At 44.4% G+C, this 21,892-nt stretch overlaps 1 protein-coding gene and 1 long non-coding RNA gene across 2 annotated transcripts in view; one reads left to right on the top strand and one right to left on the bottom strand.

Annotated features, from left to right (window-relative positions):
• The first annotated feature begins 679 nt into the window (after window positions 1-679).
• On the top strand, window positions 680-4,796 carry LOC309329669. The gene is made up of 5 exons (XR_014151213.1): window positions 680-836; window positions 1,119-1,178; window positions 1,687-1,925; window positions 2,624-4,748; window positions 4,782-4,796. It is a non-coding gene; the product is annotated as an uncharacterized lncRNA (long non-coding RNA).
• A 1,886-nt stretch (window positions 4,797-6,682) lies between these two features.
• RAB26 (RAB26, member RAS oncogene family) overlaps window positions 6,683-21,892 on the bottom strand; it is a 107,608-nt gene continuing 92,398 nt past the window's right edge. Inside the window, exons 6-9 of the mRNA XM_081840668.1 lie at window positions 11,098-11,163; window positions 10,386-10,442; window positions 9,530-9,606; window positions 6,683-9,294 (exon numbers count right to left, since the gene is read on the bottom strand). Of these exons, the coding sequence (XP_081696794.1) occupies window positions 9,192-9,294; window positions 9,530-9,606; window positions 10,386-10,442; window positions 11,098-11,163 (303 nt within the window). The 3' untranslated portion in view covers window positions 6,683-9,191. The remainder of the gene's footprint in view (window positions 9,295-9,529; window positions 9,607-10,385; window positions 10,443-11,097; window positions 11,164-21,892) is intronic.

Raw genomic sequence — 21,892 nt, forward strand, 5'->3', positions numbered from 1 at the left:
TTTACCTGTTTGTATGAGTTAATGAAAGTTAGAACTTTGAAGGAGGTGGTAAAACCTCTCGTTCATGCCTCATAGTTCTCATGGAATGGGTGATCTGCTTTAGATCCTGCAAAGGACCCTTTACCTTTCAGAAAGGGAGGATCTTGCAACCTCTTGCTGCTGCAGATCATTCTGCGGCAGCATAGCAGGACAGTCATATCAATGTTGAGTGTTGGACCAGTTCATTTTATGTGTAGGTCTCCAGTCTGGTTTAAGGCTTTGTTGAGGCCTCCTTCCCTTGGTCTTTTTTCCTACCCGTGAGAAGCATTTGTTTCTGAGTGTGGCTAGGATGATTACAGAATTCTTCAAGGCATCTGGTTGGCCACTCTCAGAACGGGATGCTTGACCCCCTTTGACCAGGTCCAGCCCCTGGGCTCCTTGTTAAGGCCTCCTCCACAACCTTTCCAGGTGTGTTTGCTGCCACTGAATGATATGAACCCAGTAGATAGGGAGGAGCCTAAACTGTGATTTTGGAAAATCTGTGTGGGTAATCTGTTAGGCCCATCAAACAGCAGCCAATGATGAGCTCTTAATTTTCTGACACCTCGTATGAAAACTGGTTGCAGTTTACTGATTACGAGCACGAGCTGAGGCTTAAAAGCTGGTTTCAGAGAGGCACCTTCCTTTCAAGCTAGAACCTTGTTCCTGTCTATTTAGAAAACAAAATGTATTATTGGCACTTTATTCATTCTTAGTATTATTTTAATTTTCTTCAGGAAGCACATGGGAGAAGAGAAGAGACTATGTTGGTATCAGAAGTGATCTAGCAGGACACTGGGTTGTGCCAGGCCTTTGTGGTGAGTTTTTAACCTTCATCCAAGAAAATTTACCAGACACACTTTTCGTTGTGCACTTTACGCATAAGTAGACCTAGAGGGTGCTCCTTGGATGAATAGCCCCAAATTTTAGCCTGTTACTAGTTACAGTTTTCCTTTTGAAAACAAAAAAATAAAAATAAAATCACCTGCGACATAAAATGTCCCAGAAATACATTGAGTTTTGCCATTGGGATGCATTTACTACCCCAGCCAATGTTAGTGGATTGAGATAACTGTATTATTCCATTGTTTTTCTCATAGGAAAATGGCCAGCAAACTGAATATGTGGAGTGCCAATAGGTTGGCACAAACCTAATTCAGGTGTGTTGAATTTTTCAACCTTCAAATTCAAAAAATGAGGGGTGCTAAAAGTTGCAACATGACTTGGGAATTCAAAAAATATTTTGGTTGAATTAATATAATTTAGTTTTGCTTGCTAAATAAGTACAGTCATACCTCGGGTTAAATGTGCTTCAGGTTGAGCGTTTTCAGGTTACGCTCTGCGGCGACCCGGAAGTAACGGAAAGCATTACTTCCGGGTTCTGCTGCATGCGCAGACGCTCAAAATGACGAATCCTGTTCACATCGAGGTACCACTGTACATACAAACATTTTTGACATTTGTGTGGAATTCAACTTAATTTTAAATTTCTTATTTTTAAAAAATGTGTAAAATTGCATAAACATTTAAATAATTGTCAAGTACTTGCAGTTATATATTCTATTTTTTATTTATATACTATACATATTTTTATATTGGATTGTATATTACAGTTAAACACATATATAATTCACTAATGTGCTGTAGCTGTATTTGCTTGTTTCACAGATTGAAGAATCTTCATCATTGTGTTAAAAATTTCTTGTCAGTGCTGCTGCTGCTGCTACTACTGCTACTACCGTCTTAACCAGTGGGAATACTACTACCGTCTTAACCAGTGGGAATTGACCTTCAATGGATTCTAACCAGAGAACAAGTCTTGGGACATCCACTCACGTGAGCGATCTAATTGGAACTGGCAGAGAATTGTTGCCCTCTGAACTCCCAACTCTGCGAGACGTTATGAGGTACGGGCTGCAGCTAAGAGAACAAATTGGTGAGGGGGGGCTGGGCGATGTATCAGTACAGTGGTGCCTTGGTTTACGATCTTATTCTGTTCTGGAAGTCTATTCTTAAACCAAGGTGTGCTTTCACATAGCAGCAGGGGACTCAATTTACAAATGGAACACACTCAACAGGAAGTGAAGCATGCTCTTATTCCAAAGCAAAGTTCCCAAACCAAAACACCTACTTCCAGGTTTGCAACCTTCTTAATCCAAGTTGTTCCCCTGCTGCTATGGGAAGGCATGCCTTGGTTTAAGAACGCTTTGGTTTAAGAATGGACTTCCGGAACAGATTAAGTTCGTAAACCAAGGTACCACTGTATATAATTCAAAACCGGTTCTGAAGTCCACATTATTATAGCATTTTCATAGTATGTGATGTGGCAATAAATCATGAATCGTGATGTGTGTGTGCTATGCAAAAATCATGATTTTGGAAAAAACCATGAAGCCAGTGCTTCTTTTGATTCCTGCGCAGTGCAGGCTCAGCTCTCCACTGCCATCTACTACTTTCTAAAATTTTAAAGTTGCCCCCAAGACTATATAGGACATTAATATCTTCTCCAGAAATCTTTAATTGTTTAGTTGAAGAATGCTATCATTGAGTTGCTTTTCATATATCATATACATCAAAATTAGATTTTTCTTTAATGTTTCCCCAGATTATATGTAACTCATCATCGCCGTTCTTTGAATTGTCCTGAATACCACCATTTGGTAGCCAAGCCCAAAACCAAAAGTGCCGTTTGGGTGCATTTTGGCTTGCCTGCTGATGAAAGTGACCGTGTGGTGGTTGATAATATCGCCATTTGTAAGATATGTTTGAATTCGGTATCTGCGAAAGGCGGAAACACCTCAAATCTAAGTAGCCACCTCAAGTTTCACCACCCACTGAAATTTAGGGAGTTGGCTTCTCCATCAAGAGACATTTCCGTCGATTCTTGTAATGAAGCTGATGATCCTCCAGTTGCAACAACAGTTAGTGCTGCTGAGCCTGCAGTAACGGTTGCAGAAAATCCTAAAAAACGGCTGAAAACAACATTGGATGTTCAGCCGCTCAATTCGAAGGCACCGAAATCTTGTACTCAGGCAATCATAGAGTATGTGGCTACGTGCATGCAGTCTTACAACACAGTGGACCACCCAAAATTTATCCAGATGGTTAACACTCTAAACCCAAGATATAAGCTGCCCAGCAGAAAATACTTTGCAACCAAAGGCGTTCCAAAACTGTACAATGACACCGTGGAGAAAATGAAGAGAGAAGTAAGCCGGATAAAGGATACTGAGCTGGTCATCACTACTGATTGCTGGACATCAGTAGCAGGCACTCAATTTTTGGCAGTGACTGTACATTTCATATCTGATGAGTGGAAGTTGACGAATGCTTTCTTGGGCTGTAAACATATTTTGAAGGACCACAACTCAGATAATCTTTGTGAAATGCTCACAGACACATTATCGGAATGGGGCATAGATGTGAAGAATATATTTTGCAGTACAACTGATAACGGCACAAATATTGTAAAAGTAGTTAGGCAGCTTGGTTTAGAGCACGTTTCTTGCTTTGCCCACAATATAACTGTTGGGGTTAACCGAGCTTTAAACTTGACACAGCTGAAAAAGGCAGTTACAAGATTGAAAAACCTGCAGAATAGCATTAGCCATAGTTGGAAAATGAGAAGAGATTTTGCCAGATCTCAAGAGATACTTCAGATGGAGAAAGTTAGTTTGCCAAGTGCTTGTCCCACAATATGGTGGAGCACATTTAAGCTCTGCCAAACGTTTCTTGAAAACAAAAGTGCATTAAGTGAGATGTTTCTGGGTTACCCCTCCAAAAACCATTTGATGTTGGAAGAGTGTGATATCTCTGCTATACAAGACTTTGTGTCTGCAACTACTGTGTTAGAGGACATCACCACGACTCTGAGCGGAAGCAATGATATCACTGCTTCATCTGTTCTGCCGCTTTATAGACAAATTAAGAAAAGTCTCCAGCCTGATGAGGGAGACAGTATGCTGCTGCAGGATATTAAACATGAAATTTTGGGTGCACTGTCAGAAAAGTATGAAAGTGCACCTATGACAACCACTTTAGGTCTAGCTTCGCTGTGTGACCCAAGGTTTCGCCTGCGGTTCTTGGAGGCTCCTGAGGCTGTCAGGCAGGAGGCCATAAAGAAGATGGCAGACTTGCATGGCAGTCTGTGTGCTGCTTCTACGGAGCCCAGTACTCCGCCTCCTCAGCCAAAAAAAGGGTTGGCGAAAATTTTTGATTTAGAGGAGGAAGAGGAGGACCTGGCAGAAGATGGATTAGCACCGTTGTCTGAATTGAAAGCAGAAAAAGAGCTGAGAAGCTATATGGCTATGCCAAGAGTGGACTTTGATGAATGCCCTCTGATGTGGTGGAAGGCACATGAGGCATCCTTCCCAATGTTGAAGGTGCTTGCAAAGAGGTTTCTGGCTATCCCAGGAACAAGTGTGCCGTGTGAAAGTGTTTTCAGCACAGCTGGCAGTGCTCTTCAAAGACAAAGGGCATCTCTATTGCCAGAGAATGCTGAAATGCAGATTTTCTTGGCCAAAAATGTAAATTTTGTTTAATACATTTTCCTTCTGTAAATTTTTATCTGTTCTTTCTAGTGTTGCCTGGCTTATAAAAGAAATGCAAGTTTTTCTGGCAAGATTTTGTAAATTTTGTTTAATAAAATGTTCTGTAAAATAAATTTTTGACATCTAATTGCAAGTGTAAAAAATTTCTTTGCTCTGGATTCGGCTCCCCTGCAGATGCTGGTTGCAAATAGGAAGCACCCTAAGGAAATGAAGATCTGCGTGAAGGAACTTGCTTTCATTAGTGTTCAGAGACTGGTTCTATTGGAACACATCACATGGGCTTGCCAGATCTGCCTGAGCATAACAGACAAGTCAAAAAGCAGAAGGGCAAAAAACAAACCCCTGTGTTGCAATGAGAACCAATCACAAAAATATAGATGCAACACGTAGGCTAATAAGTGTTAGAGCATATGTAATAGAATAATGAGATCATTCAAAAAGTAGAAATAAATCTATTAGTTCATATATACAATGTAACAGACTAGTGGCACAGAACATTAAGCCATGTGTTCAAGAAAGGCATCAAAGGTCAGTCACAATGGTTATTCAGAAGTTTCAACAGAAGACGTCTCAAAAGTAAAGTTTTCACAATAGTTTTTCAAAAGTTTCAACGGAAGACGTCCCAAAAGTCTCAAGGGGTGTTTCCGGAATGATACTACTGTTTCGTAATAATCTTCATCAGCCAATCTTTTTCACAAGAAGATGTAAGTAAGATTCATGCTATGGATCAGTGCTCACTATACTGGCTGATGAAGACTATTACGAAACAGTAGTATCAGTTCTTGAGACTTTTGGGACGTCTTCCATTGAAACTTTTGAAAAACTATTGAGAAAACTTTACTTTTGAGATGTCCTCTGTTGAAACCTTTGAATAACCATTGTGAGGCTGACCTTTGACGCCTATCTTGATTTAAAGCAGAAGTGGGCAGAAGATGAGAGAAAGCAGCTTGCTGAATCATAGAATCATAGTGTTAGACAGGACCTCCGGGGTCATCTAGTCCAACTCCCTGCAATGCAGGTGGCCTGTATGCTGATCAAACCCACAACCTTTGCATTCTCAGCACCATGCTCTAAACTCGGCCCTCCAGATGTTTTGAGACTACAATTCCCATCATCCCTGACCACTGGTCCTGTTAGCTACGGATGATGGGAGTTGTAGTCTCAACATCTGGTGGGCCGAGTTTGCCTATGCCTGCTCTAACCAAATAAGCTAATGTTTTATTGTTACAAGGTAATGTATGCTTAGGATACATTTTATCAGAAAGGCTGTGGTTTTTGTAATATCTGACATTTTCAGAAGGTAAACTTTAAATCCTTTGGTTTTCCAAGAGCTTTTTAATCAAACGCATGTTTAGCAAGCTAAATGATGTCCAGTCACAAAAATAAGAGCAGATTTGAATTTCTCTCATGAAAAAATAAATATTTAAGAGCCCTTGGTGAAGAAGTTTGCAACAATATACTTTTTTCCAACTACAACAATAGCTTATTAAAGAAACAGATTTGTTTGTGCAATATGCAGGGGCAAAGGTAAACTGCACAGAAAACCTCAGCCTCTGAATAGAGTTTCTGGCTCTGGGTGTTTGGGGATTATCAAATCCTTTATCTTACACCACAGACAACTTATCTGAACTTCTCACACTTTCATTTGATAAAGGGGGGGGGCAAGTAGTTGTAGCCCAATGGTATAGTGTTTGCTTGAATGTGAAAGGCCCCACATTCAGTCATGATTCCAGGCTGGGCTGAGTGTCTCCCGTTGGAAAGCTGTTTTTTTTGGGGGGGGGTGAAATTTGTTTCCTTGCCTGTTGTTTCCATTATAACAATATGCCTATTTGCCAACAGGAAAAATAACACTCAGATTTATGCTAAGTGGCAGTTAAATGTCTGAGGCTTGTACTGATTCTTCTCTTCCACTCCCCCTCACCCCAGTTTGAATGATGGATGGCGAGAATGGTGTTTGGCATAAGATTCTTTGCAGATCGCCAGCTGAAAATCAGGGTGCAGGCAACAGATCTCTTGGGTTATAGTTTAGGCGGGGACAGACTCAGAAATTCTCAATGGGTAGGTTTTAAACTGCCATGTATGGTGATAGAGTGCAGCACTCTTAAATTGGTTGGTGACATTATTACTAGTTTAATGAAATACCTGCCATTCACCCAAAGGTCCCCTAGGAGGGTCACAATAATACAAATTACAATGATGAGAATAGGCTGGATCATAAGAATATAAATCTCGAATGTCAAAACGCCATGGTAAAGAGGTGCATCTTCACACGATGAAAGCATTAAGAGTGTACGTGCCAGGTGCATCTTTGTGAAGAGGGAGTTCCAAAACTTTGTTGCTTGGAAGCTGCCCCTGCACATGCCACACATTAGGTTCTTTGGGTGGTGGAACTACCAGGACGTATACCCAAAGGTCTTTTAGATTCTTTCAGATCAGCAAAGAGGAAAATGCAAGTTCTTGTAGAGTTTTAGCCTTACTTTCCTAAGGCTTTTGAGACCGGAAAACGACATTTTAAAAAAGTCTTTTATTAGGAATTTTGAGGTGGGGGGAGATAGAGAGAAAGCTATAAACAAGAGGCAGCATTTTCTTACTACATTAATAACACTGTTTGGGAACACCTCTTGCTAGGTGGCAGTAAAAGCCAGTCTATGTAGGAGGCAGACCCAAGTCCCTGCAAAGAGGCAGCGTTTTTGAGTCCATGCTTCTCTTGCAAAGTGGAGGCCGCGGAAGCCAAGCTGCAGAATTCTGCAAAGGAGTGTTTGGATCAAGAGCCAGCAGCAGGCAGCCCAGTTGCTTTCCTATGGTACAGGATTGAAATAAATGAAACTGGCCCAATTCACATACTATGTGGCTGGTTTCCTCTGCGATGCGGTGACCCTTGAAGCTTTTAGGAGCGCTGTGAGCATGCAAACCGGCTCTGAGGCAAGGTGGCCTTCCTTAGGAAACTTGTAGTAGCTCGGAAACAATAAGGAGGAGAAAGGAATCCAGCCTGGGGCCTTTGTTTCTGAATAAACCTTTTAAGTAAAAGAAAATGAGAAGCATACACACATACAAAACTCCCACAGTACCAAAGAAAGCATGATAACTTAGTATTTATAAATAAATATACATATATATAGCACTTTGAGTGTACAAAGCACTTCATATACATTCTCAATTATCCTTACAATGGTAATGTAAGGTGTTGGGTTATTCCTGTACTGTCAAGGGCTGGTGCTGTGCCAAAGATCTGGGGCTAGTTTGTGAGATTTTGCTTATGGCTATTGAGTCGGGGACTTTTCACCTTGTGCTCCCGGCCATGAAGCTACGCTATCTCCCTTTTCTTGACGCCAACGGGAGGTGGAAGCCAGGGAGGGCTGCGGGCATGGTGGTTTCTCAGTAGCTTCCCTTGCAACAAAGAACAGCAAAGCCCCCTTCCTGGAGACCCCACAAACCCCCATGGGCATCGCACTTGCCTGCTCCTATGGGGGGGGGGAGCAAAGCGCTGCATTTTCAAACCCCTGCCATAAAAAGAAAGCCAGGCAGCTCCACCATCAAAGTAGCTGAAAGGGCAAGCGTTTTTTTGTACACGATGTTGCAGCTGTTTGAAAAAGACCCTCTTGTATCCAAGAGCAACCATGAGAGACACAGCAAGGGAGTTAAACAGTACCAAGTGGTGGGAGACAAATTGCACTTTAAAAATAGTTACTTCAAAGATACAAAACCAGTTAGCTTTGTGTAATAACCTACCTCCACAAAAAGAAGCCAAAGTGTTTGCGCTCAGGAATGAGCTAGTTAGACTCCCAGTGGTCAAGTGACCCAAGACGAAAACATGGGATTTTTCCTTCTTCCCTACAGGCAATCCACATGTTGCAGACAGCAGCAATTTCCCCTCCCTTTCTCGGATGTTAAGAACAGCGCAGGATTTAGGGAGGTATGAGCAGTTCCCCCGCATGGGGTGTGCAGAGCCAAGGGAGCGCAAAATAATAATGGTAATAAAACTTATAAGGGTACCTACTCAGAATTAAGGGGTGCCAAATTCTGTCCCTGCTCTGGGTGCTATATTACATATGCAGGGTACGTATTGCAGCGTCAGCGGAGTTTGAAAAATAATAATAAAGAACTTATAAGGGTTGGAAGTACCAGGCCTGGGTACTTGCTGAAGCTGCAACAATAACATGGAGCACAATTCCAAAAAGGTTGCCGCCAACAGGGAAAAGCTTAACATCAAGGGGGGTACAGAATGCCATCCCCTAGGAAAACGTCCTACGTGCGCACCTCCAAAATGCACAGGAGTTGCATGTCCATTCACACAAACCACACACCCTGTTCGTTTTAGTGGCGCCTGTGCTTGAAGGCTGCCAAAGATACTTCACTCGCTGCCACAATTCCCGTTGATTATCAACTACCTTCTTCCCCGACAGATCTATTATTTTTAGCCTCTTAGCTGTGTCTGGCTTCCTGGAAAGAAGCCACTCAGGCCCTCCTCCGCCTCCCGCACTCCCACATGTCCAATTTCACCTGGACAAACACACAGACACGAAGAAGGAATCATGTAGTGGCATAGACAGATGCAGCAGGGGACGTGGGACGCTGGTTGCGAGTCTGTACAAAGGGCAGAACCTCAAATGGGCCAGGTGGGTTCTAGGACCTGCAGCAGCCGGCGCCTTTCACCTCCTTCTTGACGTAGTCGTGGAGTTTAAAGCGAGGCTCGTTGGGCAGCTTCATAGATCTGTGCTTCAGCTCCCTGGAAACAAAATGCAAGCAGTTTGATCAATCTGGTTCCCTAGTCTCTTATCACAGCCCTGCAACAAGGCGTTTCTCCTGCTTACCTGTCTCAGGTAAGGACCAGTTTGCCACCAGCGTGGCACCATCACAAATTGTTCTTTTTGTGACACGGCCCCCTTGGTCCCATAAACTCACCCCCAGTGCCACGTGCCCTGAGAAAGTTAAAGATGGAAAGTCAAAAAGAAGCAACTTACTTGGCAATAGCTGTGAACGCTAAGTCGACATTCAAACCACTCTTGGCACTGGTCTCCATGAAGGGCACTCCGTATTCCTACAAAAATGAAGATGGTATTCAGTGTCTGCCTGTTCCCTAAAATTCAGGAATTGTGGTTTTGTTGGGGGGGGGGGGGACTCGGCTCCCTTTCTGTTAAAAAAGTATATATATTTTATTGTCGGGAGGGCTGGAACGGATATACACCCAATGCCTGGGCCAAAAATACACCTATACCTGTAATGAATAATGTGGCCATTTCTAATCCAGATCATTATGTGTGTAAATTTTTAAATCGCATCTTACATTTAGCCACTGCCTCGGGCGGGGAGCGGGGTGTGGACTGGGTCGAAAGCAAACAAAGAAAGAAACTGTGTGGTGAGTTCTCCCACCATTTTTTCCAGAAAAAAATCTACATTCCATTTCTTTTAGAAGGAAATCTAGCTCAACATTCCCCAACAAGGTGCTCTCTGCATGTTTTGGACTATGACTCCTGTCAGCCTGGAATTTTAGTCCAAAACAGCCTGAGGACACCGATTTTGTGTGAGGGCACTGATTTTGTAAGGACTTGATATTTTAGTATGTCAGCACCTGCACATTGGAATCCCCTGCCTGTTGATATCAGGCCTTCGCTGAACTCCTTTTATCCTGATATCAACTCCTGATATCAACAGGCAGGCAATTATTTTCACAACAACTTTGCAAACATTCTGGTTTAGCTAAGCCTACCCAGATGTTTGCAAAGTTGATGTGAAAATAATAATTAACAAGGTTGCAGAAATTAGGCTCTCTTGAAGCAGAATTTCAGCTTGTTTTAGTGAGGCAGGTGGTTCCCGTACCTTGGCTAATTTCTCCCCATCTTCTCGTTTCACCACTCGCTCCTGGGTCGAGTCCACCTAGGGGTGGCAAAAAAACACAAACCAGCATAAGAGAATAAGAAGAGCCTGGCTGGATCAGGCCAAGGGCCCACCTAGTCTTCCATCCTGCTCTCACAGTGGCCTCCTAGATGTCCCAAAGGGAAACCCAGAAGCAGGACCCAAGTACAAGAGCCCTCTTCCCTCCTGTGGTTTCCAGCAACTGGTCTTCAGAAGCATTGCTGCCTTCCACTGTGGAGGGATATCATAGCCATTGTGGTTAGTGGCCATCAATGGCCCTCCATGAAATGGTCCAATCTTCCAACGCCATCCACATTGGTGGCTGTCACTCTTTGCAGCAGAATTGTGTTCTTTGACTATGTATCTGCAGTGATGCCTAGTGTTCATTGGGACTGGTGGGGCAGAAAGCAAGGAATCGCAACAGTGGCTGGAGCCACAGCCAGTGACAGGTACAGTCACCTGCTGTCTGGTTGTAAGAAAGATGGCGGACAGGTAAGAGGGCAGTGGCCTCCACTGCCTAGCTGGTTGCTGCTGCTGCCCCGATCCGTGTGCATGGGCAGGGTCAGCCCTGAGGCACCTGCCTCAGCATCCACATCCTTTTCATCCCAGCAAACGGCTTCCATTGCCACAGAGCGCCTGGCTCTGTATTGTTCTGCCAGGAACTAGCCTCGCTTACCTTGTTTCCCAGCAACATCAGGACCACGTCTTGCTTTGCGTATTCATGGATTTCTGTCAGCCAAGCCTGGCAAAGCAAAGGAAAAACAACAAGGTCAAAGGAGCTAAAGCTAGAAACCAAGGAGAATAGCCAGCTGCTGTGGAGACCTCAAGCCTCCTCTGGAAGCAGCTGGTTGGGGCCGATGGAGAGATGTAGTTCAAAACAGCCAGGCTGAAATGCTGCTCTCAGAGAGGCTAATTCAACATAGTAGAGTGGTTAGGGGTCAAGTTTGAGACAACTTGGTTTATGTTTTATTACTTTTATGCCAACAAGTCAACTTCCTCAATAAAACGTCCAGTGATGCACGTACACTGTGGAGAGAATTAATTGTTTAAAAGTATTATACCACAATGTACATTTGTAATTGCCTCATATGAATGACAAACGGTACTTTTTATTCAGTTTGGGTTTGGGTTAAACACGATTGTCATGTGCTTATTTAAAATCAATTATATTAGGACCCGAATTGATAGATTCCAGTTATAAGAAACAAGGCCGGATTTAGGTTTGATGAAGCCCTAAGCTACTGAAGGTAATGGGGCCCTTTATATGTCCAGCTGTCCTTTGTCAACAACAAATTGTCACTGTTTTTTGTGTTGAATATATGCTATATGGTAATTTATGGACCTAATAGGTATTTAAAGCCATTTGCACATAATAAAATATGTATTTTATCAAAGTAATTGTTTTTTATCATATTTTGGAAATGTACATCCATTTTTTTAAAAAAAAAAATTTTGGGCCCCCAAGAGAGTGGGGCCCTAAGGTATAGCTTGTTTAGCTTATATTGTACGTAAATCCAGCACTGATAAGAAAGGAGATTCTACCTAAAGATTAGGAAGAACTCTCTGGCAGTAAGAGTTGTGGACATAGGAATGGACGATCTCAGAAGGTGGTGGACTCTCCTTTGTTGAGCTTTTTAAATAGAGGTTGGATGGCTATATGCCAGTGAATCTTTAGCTGTGATTCCTGCAGTGCAAGGGGTTGGACTAGATGACCCTTGAGGTCTCTTCCAATGCTACAATTCTATGATTCTAGGAACTAGGAGCTGCTTTGTCATCAGATATTTCCCCAGATGCCATTTCCTAAAACTTCTTCAGAAAGTCACAGCCCCACCACAGGTGGAAGAAGGTCCCAGCTCTACCACAGCCCCTCCAGCAAAGGGGTGAAATGCCATTAAGGATTACGATGCAACTTTAGAGGGGTCTGGTGCCAGCGAAACGAGACTTTTAAACGCCGCTACCTGAATTTCAGTCAGTGAAGCTAGACCACTTCTGATCTGATGCCACAAAAACACCATAACAACATTCAACACCTGAGGAAGCCATTCCCGATCTAAGTAAAACTTGCAGCTCCATAATGAAACTCAGAATCTGAGTTTCTGGGGAGGGAGCTGTGTGGGCTGCACATGTATTACAATGTCATGAGCCATTAGCCAAACCATTTCTCCAGCCCCTGGCTTCAGAGGCTGGAATTAATGTTTTGCTCCCATGCAACTTGGCAGAGGGAGGAAGGAAGCAAATGACAGAAAAGAGAAAAGAACAGTTAATGCCTCTCCTTCAATACTCTTCTGGGTTCACTTGCTTTATATCCAGGCCTGCAGCTGCTCCTCCTCCTCCTCTTTTTCTTCTTCTTCCTATTTGTGTCCAGCATGCCAGCCTCCTCTCAGGGCAGAAACAGCATGGCATGTTGAAACGAGACTGCCAGGCCTGGCCCTTTAAGAAAAACATTTCATGCCCCTCTTTCTTCAAGCATGGCACAGCTCTGTCTGAACCTCTGTCTGTCTGTCTGTCTGTCTGTCTGTTTGTAAGGAGCGTTGGGAGCTGGGGCAGACCAGCCTGTGCAGAACATGAGTTGCATACTTAAGGATCCCACACTTCAAACTGTTGGTGAGCCACAAACACAGAGGAGAGCCCAAGGCAAGCCACCAATATTAGCCCTACTCAGAGTAGAACCACTGAAATCAATGGGGATGGCTAACTTAGCTCCATTTATTTCAGTGAGTCTCCTCCACATAGAACTTTGTCGGATACAACCCTCAGCCTCCAATTTTTAAGCTATAACAAGAGGCCTATCATACAGGGTTGTTATGAGGATCTGCTGAGCGCTTTGAACACTTAGGAAAAGAGCTCTGCAAATGTCACAGAATTGTAGAGTTGGAAGGGATCCCAAGGATTATCTCGTCCAACCCCTGCAATGCAGGAATCACGGCTAAAGAACCCCTGACAGGTGTCCACCCAACCTCTGTTGAAAAACCTCCAGTGAAGGAGAGATAACCCCCTTTGAGGAATTCCATTCCACCGTTGAACTACTTTTACCATCAGAAAACCATCTTCCTAAGGTTAAGTCGGAATCTCCTTTCTTGTAACTTGAATTCATTGGCTCGGGTCCTACCCTCCAGGGCAGGAGAAAGCAAGCTTGATCCATCTTCCATGTGACAGCCCCAGAGATATTTGAAGACGGCTCTTATATCACCTCTCAGTTTTCTTTTAACCAGGCTAAACATCCCCAGCTTCTTCAACCGTTCCTCATAAGGCTTGGTCCCTTTATCCTCTCTGACACCCTCCTCTGCACACCTCAGAATCAGAGAATTGTCGAGTTGAAAGAGGACCCCAAGGGTTATCTAGCCCAACTCTCCTGTGGTGCAGGAATCTCAGCTAAAGCATCCATGACAGAGGAGCCACCCAGCTTGTCAATATCCTCCTTCAACAGTGGTGCCCTTGCAGTGTCCAGACTGGACAGCATTCTGCTCATGCAAGGTCTGTTCCCCTCAGTGGAATCAACAAACATAGGTAACATAAGAATCACAGACCACGCCCCAGTAGAAGTTACCCTTAGACCAGGAGAGGGAACACAAACCACCCCATCATGGTCCTTCAGTCCCATCCTAACCACAAATAAACAAATTAGAGAGAGTCTCACAAAAACTCTCCAGAACTACGTCAAGGAAAATTATGTAGACCATATAACAACCCCCCTCCTATGGGGCGCAATGAAAGCGGTCACCAGAGGAGCTTGCATAAAAGAGAAAACATCCCTTTAAAAAAAACCCACCTCAAAAGTTAGCAAAATAGAACAAGACATCACGGCTCTCACATCGCACTACAAACAAACAGGATCTAAAAAACTACTTAAACTTCTAGAACAAAAGAGAGAAGGAGACTAGGCTCCCTAGAAATCAGCTGTGGTGCCCTTGGTCTTTGGTCTCGGTGCTGCGATGTGAGGCCGTTTCCCCACCACCTCTCAGCTCCTGACACACATTCACCCTCCCCAGAACAAGAGTGGGGGGACTTATCCTGCCACCTGCCTTGCTAGCCTCTAGCCTGACACCGTGCCACAACATAGTAGTAAAAGAAAACCCGCAAACTTATTAGTATGGACGGCCAGTGGCAAGCTTGATGCTTCATCCAGGCAGCCGTTCCAGCAGGGCGAGAACTCGTTTGGCAGTTCCCACCAGCCCTTTTTAAAAATTCAGAACAGATTTAATCAGGGGGAGTCCGGCCAAATTCTTGACAGGGTGTCTGATGGAGCGGCAGGGGGCTGTTGGAAGCTGAGAGGACCACACCGGCTCACCTCACGGAGCTGCTGCTTCATCACTCAAATCCCCCCTCCACCCGGAACAGGGAATAACTGGTTTTATTCCACATTAAATCCGTCTAGCATAGAGACAAGCAACAGGGTGGAGGTCTACGGCCAAGCCCAGCCCCCCCCCAAGCATCATCTGGCCCAAGGACCCCCTTCCTCTCCATGCAAACTATTGTTCATTTTTATACATTATTACATTTACCTCTCACCTTTCCTCCAAGGAACTCAAGGTGATATAAATGGTTCTCTCACACACCCTTATTTTTTAAAGACATGTAGATAGTTCAGGTGGTTAGAGTGTGGTGCTGATAATGCCAAAGTTGCAGGTTTGATCCCCATATGGGACAGCTGCATATTCCTCAGGGTCCCTTCCAACTCTACAATTCTATTTTATGAAATGGTTCTCACACAAACCCTCATTTTTTAAAAGAAAAGGCATTGGGTGTTTATTGGTATTTTTAAAAAACCCATCTTTCAAAAATAGTAATTGCATTGCTTTCAAACCTTTTTTTTGTTTGTTATTTTTAACTGTATGATTTCAAATTGCCTTGAGATTTCTACGACTTCTCTGAAAGGCGTTTCATCATTTTAACGCAACACTGGGAACAATTCAGAGGTGGCTGCTGAAAATGTCTCCATTCTGCCAAGCCTATGCAAATAATCAAGAACACATCCCTCCACAACGGTTAATTGGCGTCCGTTTCTTTACTTTTTAATGTTTTTATTGTTGTAAACCATTTTAGTTTCCTTTTTTATGACACACACACACACACAGAGAGAGAGAGAGAGAGAGAGAGAGAGAGAGAGAGACTTCTTATAAAACAAATAATAGAAATATTCTGGACAAACATCCAAAACAACTGTGAGGTTGTTTAAGCTGAGCTGCAGTGCCTGGTCCAAGGTCACCCAGTGAGCTTCATGCCCGAGGGGGTATTTGAACCCTGCTCCTACATCCTAGGTCCAACACACTAACCACTATGCAACACTGGCTCTCAATTGATGCCTATTCACATCAAAGATGAAACTAAACCTTCTCTCTCTCTGATGGGAGTTGCAGCCAAAAACATTGAGAGGGTGCCTGGTTGAGAGAGGCTGCTCAGGAAGGAGGCTGGAGTATTTTAAGAAGATAGAAGAAGTTTTAACACTGTACTTTCAAACCTGGATTGGGGAGAAAATGTGTCAGTACAGTGTATTTTCTGACCAGCATGCAATGGCTGCATTTGGGCACAAGATGGTGCCCGAGAGACACATCTGCGCTTGCAAACAAATAATTTGTATTTGCAACATGTCTCCTAACAAGCAGTCACGGTTGCTGCAGCTGAGAGATGTTGTTGATATGTCACCATTCTCTACTTTTATTTTTAAAACACCCACTCAGGGAAGGGGGCTTTACTTCAGTAGCATTCCCAAGAGCAAAGAGTTCAGGTGCAAGGGTCCATATCAAGCAGCTGGCTCACATTTACTTCTCTCTCTCTCTCTCTCTCTGTGTGTGTGTGTGTGGACCGGAGTCATGTGTAAATATTGCTCGATGCAGAGATTCACAACTGCTTCGGAAGTGCCAGGATGGTGCCCATAAGCAAGCTTCACCAGTAAGAGCATAAGAATTGCTCTGCAGCTGGATCAGGCCAATGGCCCATCTAGTCAAGCATCCTGTTTTCACAGTGGCCAACCAGATGCCCCAAGGGGGATCCCACAAGCAGGACCTGCACACATCAGCACTCTCCTCCCCTGCAATTCCCAGCGACTAGTCTCCAGAGGCGTAAAGCCTATGGCAATGGAAATGCAGACCCTCCAAGTGCCCCTATTTTCCAGGGACGGTCCCAGATTTACAGAAGCCGTCCCGGTTTCTGATTATTATTTTTTAATTTTTATTCATACTTTCCAAATTTATACATTCCATTAATTTTACAATCATTTTAACATTTCAAGGTTTGACTTCCCCCTCTTTCTGCGGTTCCTTAAATTTATTTTTTTAATATCTTCTGCATATCCAAATTCATTTAATTTGCTCATTTAATTATCTACTTTAAATATATATGCTTATGAAACTGCAGGTTATTACAATGTCCCGTTTTCTGATTTGATCCTGAAATATCCCACTTTCCCCTAGAACGTCCCTATTTTCATGGGAGAAATGTTGGAGGGTATGGAGCTATGCAACCCCTGAGCCAAGGAGCTAAGTAACTATAAAACCTTTAGAAGCCCTGTTTAGGGAAGTTTTTAAATGTTTAGTTATGTTTTATATATTTTGGAAGTTGTCCAGACTGGCTGGTGCAACCCAGTCAGATGCGTGGGGTATAAATAATAAAATTAGTATTCTTATTATGGAATAGGACGTTCCTATTTTCATCGGAGAAATGTTGGAGGGTATGGAAGTGGAACATTGCCATTGGGCTTAGTAGGCACTGATAGCTCATTCACACAGATCTCACCACTGGAAACTGCAGCCAGCAAGTGATTTGACATGAGTGTATGAATTGCTCTGTTAGAATGTTGTGCTGTTGGGTGAATGAATGGTGGATAGAGAGCGGGATGTCAGTGTGTGTAAGAAACAGCCTACTTCATTGCTTCACCCATTTTCCTTCTGGACGTACTCACCATTGGCGTGGTGGACCAGAAGGAAATGTGGCCCTCAGACTGAAAGAGATTCCCCACTCCTGACCTGGAGGGATTTATGCTTATTCAGGATCCTCACCCCAGCAGGGTTGGAGGAACATCAGGTGAGGCTTGGCCAAGTTGGTGCCTTCTAGTTGTTATGGACCATGATTCTCGTCATCATCTTCATCATGTGTTACCGTAATTTACGTACTGCTTAAAGGCCAAAATGGCTTCTAAACCATTTACAAGTATAAAACCCTCTCACCACCAAAGTACACAATAAAAACCAATTCCATCAAAACATTAAACCATCCACAGTTATCCTCTTCATTGAAACACGGCTGTAAAATAACAGTTAAAAGAGCAATTAAAGCAATCAGATCAGGAAGTTCAAGCTCAGGGAAGCAGCTGCATAAGCCGGTATTTCTTCAAGAGCCGGCGGAATGCCAATGCTGATGGGCCCTCTCATATTTTGGCGTGGGTGGAATTCCACAACGCTGCTGCCACCAGTGAAAAACCCTGCTTCTATGTTACCATAAGCTGATCATCATCAGGCCATGGCAAAACTAACCTGGTTCTATTTCATGATTTTGAGGCCTGAGCAGGGAGTGGAGAGGAAGAATTTTCCATCATGCGTGCCCAGCACAACCCTATGATGCTTGAGCCTGGTGGAAGCTGGGGCTGATAACAGACATATAGTCCAAAACATCTAGAAGGCACCGGCTTGGAGAAAGATGCTGCGACCATTTTGCAAGCGCACCATTCCTGCAGTGCAGCAATTACTTGAAGATGGAAATTTCCCTGCCTGCAGCCCAGTCATTGTTAATTAATCTCCTAGCTTAAATGGAAGAGGCCTACAGACTTCAGGTGGCAGAGCTCTTAAAACGAGTTAATGTGCTCTCCTCGGGAGTGTGTCATTGTGTTGCTCCCGATGGGGCTATTTCAGTTTTCTCATCTGCTCCAAGTGGAACTGCAAAGGGCCTGGCAGAGTTGCATGCCAGGGTTTGTGCTTCTCCTGCTCTCATCAGGCTGCAATGGACCCTCCTGCTGCTATGTTTATTAAACAGCCAGATGAACTGCTCCTCCAGAACAAGGATAAGAAAAGCCTGCTGGATCAGGCCAGCAGCCCACCGAGTCCTACTTTTTGTGTTCAGAGCAGCCAACCAGATGCCTCTGAAAAGTTCACAAGCAGGACCAGAGCACATGAGCATGCAAACCCAATATGAGCCAACATCCTTCTAGTCCAACATTCTTTTCTCACAATGCCCCTGTGGAGGACCTGGGACAAGAGCCCTCTCTGCTCCAGCAGTGTCCAGCAACTGGCATTCAGAAACATCCTTCCTCCAACAGGGAGGGAGATCAAATATCATCATTAGTAGCCACTAATAGCTCCCTGCCCCCCCCCCAATTTGTCTAATCCTCTTTAAAGGACTAGGAACCAATAGGAAGTGTCCTCCAGCAACACCTGGAGGGCCGCAGGTGGCCTTCTTCTGATTTAGAGCATCAGTGAGGCCCTGTTGCCCCATGAGAACTTGAGTGTGTATCCTAAAACAGGATTAGTATTTAAATATAACAGATTTTACTGGAGGTTGTCCACAAACATCCTGCTCTTTGGGGTAGTGGAGATGTGTCCTGTGGGCCATGGGGCAGCCCATATTGGCTTACAATATGCCCCCAGAAGTCGCTACAACAGGGGTGGAGAACCTCGGGGCCAAACATCATCATCATCATCATCATCATTATTATTATTCTAAAATCTCTCCCCAGGCTCCACACCCAAGTGTTTTTGCCTGGCTGGAATAGGTTTTGTTTCCTTGCATAAAGAGAGGTATTTGAGAGAGGCTGTGTAGAAACTAGTCTCCTCTGCAAAGGTAAGATGTTCATGTGTTGCTCTGACAACTTTTTCCTCTGACCATGCCCACCACAGGCATTTGGCCCTCAGAAGCCTTCCCTGAAGGGGATGTGGCCCTCGGACTGGAAAGGCTGCCTCTATCTCAGCTCTACAAAATACCAGTGTTTCTTGGCAGGCAAACTATGGAGAGAAGCTTCCTGAAAAGCAGGGAGAGCTTGATAGCGCCCTGTGACTCAGAGTTCCTAGTAGCTATTTATTTACTGCATTTATAACCCTGCCCCTTTTCTCCAAGGAGCTTCGTTTCCCCCTTCCCTCATTTCACCCCCACAACCACCTTGGGAGGTAGGTTAGACTGAGAGGTGGTGACTGGCCCAAGGTCATCCAGGGAGCCTCATTCATGGCTGAGTGGGGATTTGAACCCTGGTTTCCCAGATCCTAGGGACACGGGTGGCACTGTGAGTTAAACTACAGAGCCTAGGACTTGCCGATCAGAAGGTCAGCAGTTCGAATCCCTGTGACGGGGTGAGCTCCAGTTGCTCGGTCCCTGCTCCTGCCAACTTAGCAGTTCAAAAGCAAGTCAAAGTGCAAGTAGATAAATAGGTACTGCTCCGGTGGGAAGGTAAACGGTGTTTCTGTGCACTGCTTTGGTTCGCCAGAAGCGGCTTAGTCATGCTGGCCACATGACCCGGAAGCTGTACGCTGGCTCCCTTGGCCAATAAGGCAAGATGAGTGCCGCAACCCCAGAGTCGGTCACGACTGGACCTAATGGTCAGGGGTCCCTTTACCTTTACTTTCCCAGATCCTAGTCCAACACTCTAACCACTACAACACACTGGCTCTGTAAAAGGACGGTAGTCAACATAGCATAGCTCTGGGAATGTTTGGGTGCATGTAGCTCCAGGGTTTTCTCCCTGTCACTTGGCAGACTGTGGGATGGCCTGGCAAGGTCGTTTTGCTCTTCAGACTCCACTCTCGCTGGCCTGGATGACGCTTTTGTCTTCTGTGCCCTGGAGATGTTCCAACAACACACGTTCCTCTTTCTCCTCTTAAAATATGTTCCATCTTTGAGGAAAGGGGGAGGGAAATACAGTGAGAACAAGCAACAGTTGAGCCAATAATTGCTCCCCATCTTCTAGGATTTTCCATTGGAATTAAATTGCAAATGCTACTAATGCCCCTAATTAAAGTCATTATTACACAGAGGAAATGAGGAGGCAAAGCCTGGCAGCCTCTGCTCCTCGCTGTGTAAAGTCATCATGCTTTGCCTGCTGGTTTTTTGCGTGGGAGAAAAAAAAAGGGTTTAATAAAGTTTCCTAATTGCTTGGCCCTGAGGTACACAGTTGATACATCAGAAGCAACCTTCTGCTCCCCGTCTGCTGCATGGCATGTGCCAAAATATGCTCGGATTCCACTTTCCAGAGGGAACGGGTCTTCTTTGTTTACTTATTTAATCCAGATTTATACCTTGCCTTCTGCACCATGCCCCTGAAGCTCAGTGAAAGCTTCAAAATATACAACCCTAACACAGCGAAAGCAGCATCTAAAAACGGCACCAAGAAGTGTAACATGAGCACGGAAAGAAGAAAGCAGGAGCGTCTGGACTCAAAACAGTGCCATCAAGCAAAGCCGAAAGACACAACCAATGCAACAGCCTGAAAGCCTGTCTAAATAATCATCATAAATAGTCTTTGCTTAGCCATGCAAGGTCATTAAGTCAATAGATGGGCCCTCCCCCCCAAAAGGGTGTTGCAAAGCCTGGGGGCAGCCATGGAAAACGCCTCTAATGCAACACACACACATCTCCGATGTTGGCGGGACACAAGATGCGCTGCAACAGAAGATCAGGAAGTAAAGTAAGGAGGCCTGCATAAGGCCAGGGTGGGACAGTGGAATAGATCAAAGGCAGAACTCAAGGACATCCAACGAAGCAGAATGAAGATTCAGGGCAGACAGAAGAAGAGATTTATTCATGCAGTGCATAGTTAAATCATGGAACTCTCTCCTGCAGGAGGAAGTGATGACCACCAAGCTAGATGGCTTTAAAAGAGAACTGGACAAATTCATGGAGGAGGGGAAGGCTATGCCCATGGCTATGCTCTGCCTTCATGGTCAGAGGCAGCAATGTTGTTATGTTCTTATGCCCATCACAGCAGCTGTGTGAAAGAAAAGGGGGGGGACCTCTTCCTCCCTGGATTTGCCCCATCCTCTTTTATAGCCATCCAAGTTGGTGGCCATCCCCAACTCTTTGGGGAGCGAGTTCCATAGTTCAACTATGCATTTGTGTGAAGACGTATTTCCTTTTGTCTGTCCTAAATCTCCTATCCTCTTTGATCAAGAATTATGAGAGAAGTAAAACTTCTCCATCCACTTCCTCCACACCCCAAGCATCATCTTGGATGTCTTTATCATGTCTCGCCCTTACTCAATTTTCTTCTAAGATAAAAATCTCCCCCCCCCCCCCAAGGTTGCAGCCTGTCATCACAGGGGAGTCACGCTTGCCTCTTGACCATTTGGCGTGCCCTTTACTGCCCTCTTTCAAGCTCTACAATATCTCTCCCCCCCCCCATTTTATTTTATTTTTTGAGATGAAGCAACTAGAACTGAACACAGAATTCCAAATGTGGCATCACCATCGTTTGGTAAGACAGCACTACGATATCAGCACTTTTGTTTTTGATCCCTTTCCTAATGATCCCCAATATGGAATTTGCCTTGGGCAGA

This window comes from Podarcis erhardii (genome assembly GCF_964252035.2).
Source record: "Podarcis erhardii genome assembly, chromosome: 14".
NCBI classification, from domain to species: Eukaryota; Metazoa; Chordata; class Lepidosauria; order Squamata; family Lacertidae; genus Podarcis; species Podarcis erhardii.